The sequence below is a fragment of the Frankliniella occidentalis genome, unplaced genomic scaffold (assembly GCF_000697945.3).
Source record: "Frankliniella occidentalis isolate FOCC.00 unplaced genomic scaffold, Focc_3.1 Scaffold46, whole genome shotgun sequence".
In the NCBI taxonomy this organism is placed as follows: Eukaryota; Metazoa; Arthropoda; class Insecta; order Thysanoptera; family Thripidae; genus Frankliniella; species Frankliniella occidentalis.
In genome coordinates, this window is record NW_026267176.1 from 1,267,216 (window position 1) to 1,270,590 (window position 3,375).

General features: G+C 51.6%; 1 protein-coding gene across 1 annotated transcript; it reads right to left on the reverse strand.

Annotated features, from left to right (window-relative positions):
* Nucleotides 1-476: 476 nt before the first annotated feature.
* On the reverse strand, nt 477-3,369 carry LOC127749325 (gustatory receptor for sugar taste 64f-like). The gene is made up of 7 exons (XM_052267091.1): nt 3,059-3,369; nt 2,446-2,955; nt 2,161-2,348; nt 1,576-1,739; nt 1,335-1,488; nt 1,128-1,217; nt 477-758 (listed from the first exon to the last, which is right to left on the reverse strand). The coding sequence occupies exons 2-7, from the start codon at nt 2,645-2,647 to the stop codon at nt 663-665; spliced, it is 894 nt and encodes a 297-aa protein (XP_052123051.1). The 5' UTR covers nt 2,648-2,955; nt 3,059-3,369; the 3' UTR covers nt 477-662.
* Between the last annotated feature and the right edge of the window lie 6 nt (nt 3,370-3,375).

A 3,375-nucleotide genomic window follows, 5' to 3' on the forward strand; every position in this document is an offset into this window, starting at 1 on the left:
TGGCTGCTGCTGCTGCTGCTGCTGGGTATAGTGGGGAGAAAGAGAGAGACAGAGAGATGGAAAGCGACGCTGAGAGTACAAGAGAGAGTGAGATGGAGGTTTTAGAGAGAGGGAGTTTAGTTTGGACGCTGGGTTCCAAGTTGTTGTGATTTATGATTAATTGAAAAGTTTCAATTATAGGCTGCGCGTTAGTGTTGCTGCCTGGGTGGGGGCGGGGCGGGGCGTGGGCGGGTAGAAATAACGTGCAGGCCAAATAACAAACAGCAGCGGCCTGGCCTGGCTGGGGCGACAACCTGGCGGCGGCAGTAGCCCCCCTCCCCCCTCCCCTCCCTTTCCCCTCGCCTGGACCCCCTGCTGGACCAGCAGGAGCCGCCAGCGCCCCAGGGATCGGTCATCACCTCCCGGCAAGCCGGTTTAGCGTGACTCTGTGCCGCAGGAGATCATGGAGGTGTGCACCGACGACCTTCGTTATGTCGTTACCAGCCCTAACGTTACGTACAAATAACGCGCTGTAACGTGATTGAGGATTTATTTATAGCAGATGATGCCTCCATTAAATATAAAGAATACGTACACTGTTAATCAATTCATGTGACGTCACATTATTTTACTTGTGAAACGTGTCACATTCTTTTCGGTACAGGAAGAGCAGACGAAAATTCTCAGCTGGATGCAGTGCTATTACTAAATGCACGGCCAATCGTCTGCAGATTGAATTGCACGAAGATGATCTCATAGGAAAGTATTGCGCCAAACACCTGTAACGGTAAGAGTGCACAAGCTGAGCATCGTCAAAACACTGTGAAACAAAAACAACCAACCCCAAAATTAAAATAATTGGGGAAAAACGGGAAAGAACCGAGAGCTAACAATCACGCAAAATGGTCTGTTTGCTAAAACAAAAGTATGCCTTTGTAAACTTAGCAAACTGTATGCTGTTACCGCAAAATGTTTGTTGGAACAGCAAAAAATTTAGCTGGAACGGCAAAAATGTTTGCTGTCACCATAGCTGCTAACTTTATTTTGTTGCTTTGGTAACAGCAAACAGTTTGCAAAGTTTACAAAGGCATACTTTTATACTTCTATTTCAGCAAATACACCATTTTGCGTGTACTACAAAACATTACCGCAGGCAAAAGTGATTTTGTTATCGGCATAATTCCAAGAGCTGTCAGTGCAACGCGGTCAGTGCCGATCTGCATAAAGATGCGCCCGACCTTAATGGGACAGAAAACCAGGCAGGAATGTAGATTCTGAGAGGCTAGTTTTCAACAAACGCTGGGTAAAATATTCGAAACTAGATAAAAACAATGTAATATGAGCAGTTTCCGCACCTCCTTTCCGCCCCTGCACGGCGCCACTCTGAGCAGGCATGACCTTGTAGCCTGCCACTCGGTGTGCACCGAGGAGGCGGCGAGTATCGTGTAGACGAACCTGAAGACGGTGATGGTCACCCTCACGCACGCGTACCAGCTCGGGATGGAGCCCCTGAACGCAGAGAGCAGCAAGCAAGCCGAGATAAACCCAGTTCTGACTGAACACGGTTGCACTCGGCGGGGTGTACTTGGACCTTACGTCAGAAACAAGAGGATGAACCGGCAAACGTACAAGCCGTCCGCGAATATGGTCACGAGCAATATGGGGCCCAGGCTGGCGTCCAGAGCCAGCGTCAGCCGGCACACCTCGTTGTACAAGACTCGCACGCCCTCCACCGCCTCCGACGGGAGCTGGTTACCACCCTGGCGACGACTCAAAATTTGTTTAATACATTTAGCCCTACAATCAACCGCGGAGACTGACTGCCTGCGCCCAGTGATCAAGGCCATTGCCGGATCGAACTAGACCACTTGACTCGTCACCTCTATCGGAGGGTCGAGTGCTTCGGCGCAGACCGACTCCGACCTGCACCCAGAAAACCGTTTCTTTGAATTAAAGAAATTTTATTTAATTCAACGAAAATTTCGTGCCAGAAACCAAAGAAATCTTTTTCGTTCATATAACGAAAAAATTTCTTTCACTCAACGAAAGTTTTCTCAGATTGAACAAATTTTCGTTGAGATAAAGAAATTTTTCTTCAAATCAACGAAAATATCGTCAGTTTGTGATTTCGTTAAGTCAAAGAAACGGTTTTCTGGGTGATGGTCGTCTCTTTCACTTCACCTGCTTGGCAGTGCTTCGCAGCACGGCCGAGAGCCCGCGGAAGCACTCTGCCTGCACGTCGCTCAGGACGATGAGGAGCATGGCGTTTAATTCGTACACCCCCGTGGAGCTCAGGCTCATGATCAACAAAAAGCCTTCGTACAGGTTCCGCACTGGCATCCTACGCCAAGTGAGGACGGGTTGTTGTACTGCGGACAAAGTCGCAGGCCAAAGTGTACCAACGTCGCATTATTAAGGTTACATCGCATGATGTCGTTAATCGCATCATGACATTGTGACACGCACGGCCGGTGACGAGGGCGAAGACGCAGGAGACGGCGCGGGTGCGCCGGCGCAGCCCCGGCAGGCGGTGCACCTCGCGAGCCCACAGCCGGTCCTCCAGGGCGTCCACGCGCGCCCACAGCCCCGGCCAGCGGCCGCCGACCCGCACCCACAGCAGCACCAGCGCCAAGCTCTCCAGGATGGTGGGCACCGCCGCTGAGGACATCGGGGGTCAAAGGAAAACAAGGAACCAAGAGCAAGTTGCCATAATATGCACTGCGTAGACATAATAGTGAATAGTGTACTATCTGGTACGCGCAAAGAAAGCAGCATGTACAAGAAATTTTCTCTAAATTCGACGAGAATATGGATTAGAAGAAAGAAGAGCCAGTCACTGTTTGTTTTTTACTAATGAACTTGAAGCGGTTCCTCCTTCTGTAGGTAGTTTGGTAGAAGTGCACGGAGAAGCTGGCCCCTACGCAGATGGTGAAGGCAGAGAAGAGCACGGCATACGCCGTGTGCCACGACGCCAGCCTGGGCAAGAGCACGTCATGAACACGCATCCACAACTTTAAACTGCCGCTATTGTGTCAGTCAGTCACACTTCAATACCGCCTCACCGGAGAGTAGTTAGTACCTGGTTGCCGTCGACGCCAGACTGAAGACGCCCAGGGAGCAGATCTGCGCGGTGACGAGCGCCGGCCGGATGGCGGTCCACAGCAGCCGTCGGCGGGGCGCTGCGGCCGCCTCGGTGTCCTGGTCGAGCGGGACCATGACGACCACGCCGCGACCGCACCGAGCGGACAGCTCGGCTGGCAGCACCATAGTGTCCAGTGTTGATCCTCACTGAGCTCAAATCGAGTCGATTATAATGACCGAGAGTGCCGTGTGTGCGGTGACGTGCGGATCAATGGCACTCAGATCAGGTCTTCAGCAGAAACACAACGTATTTAA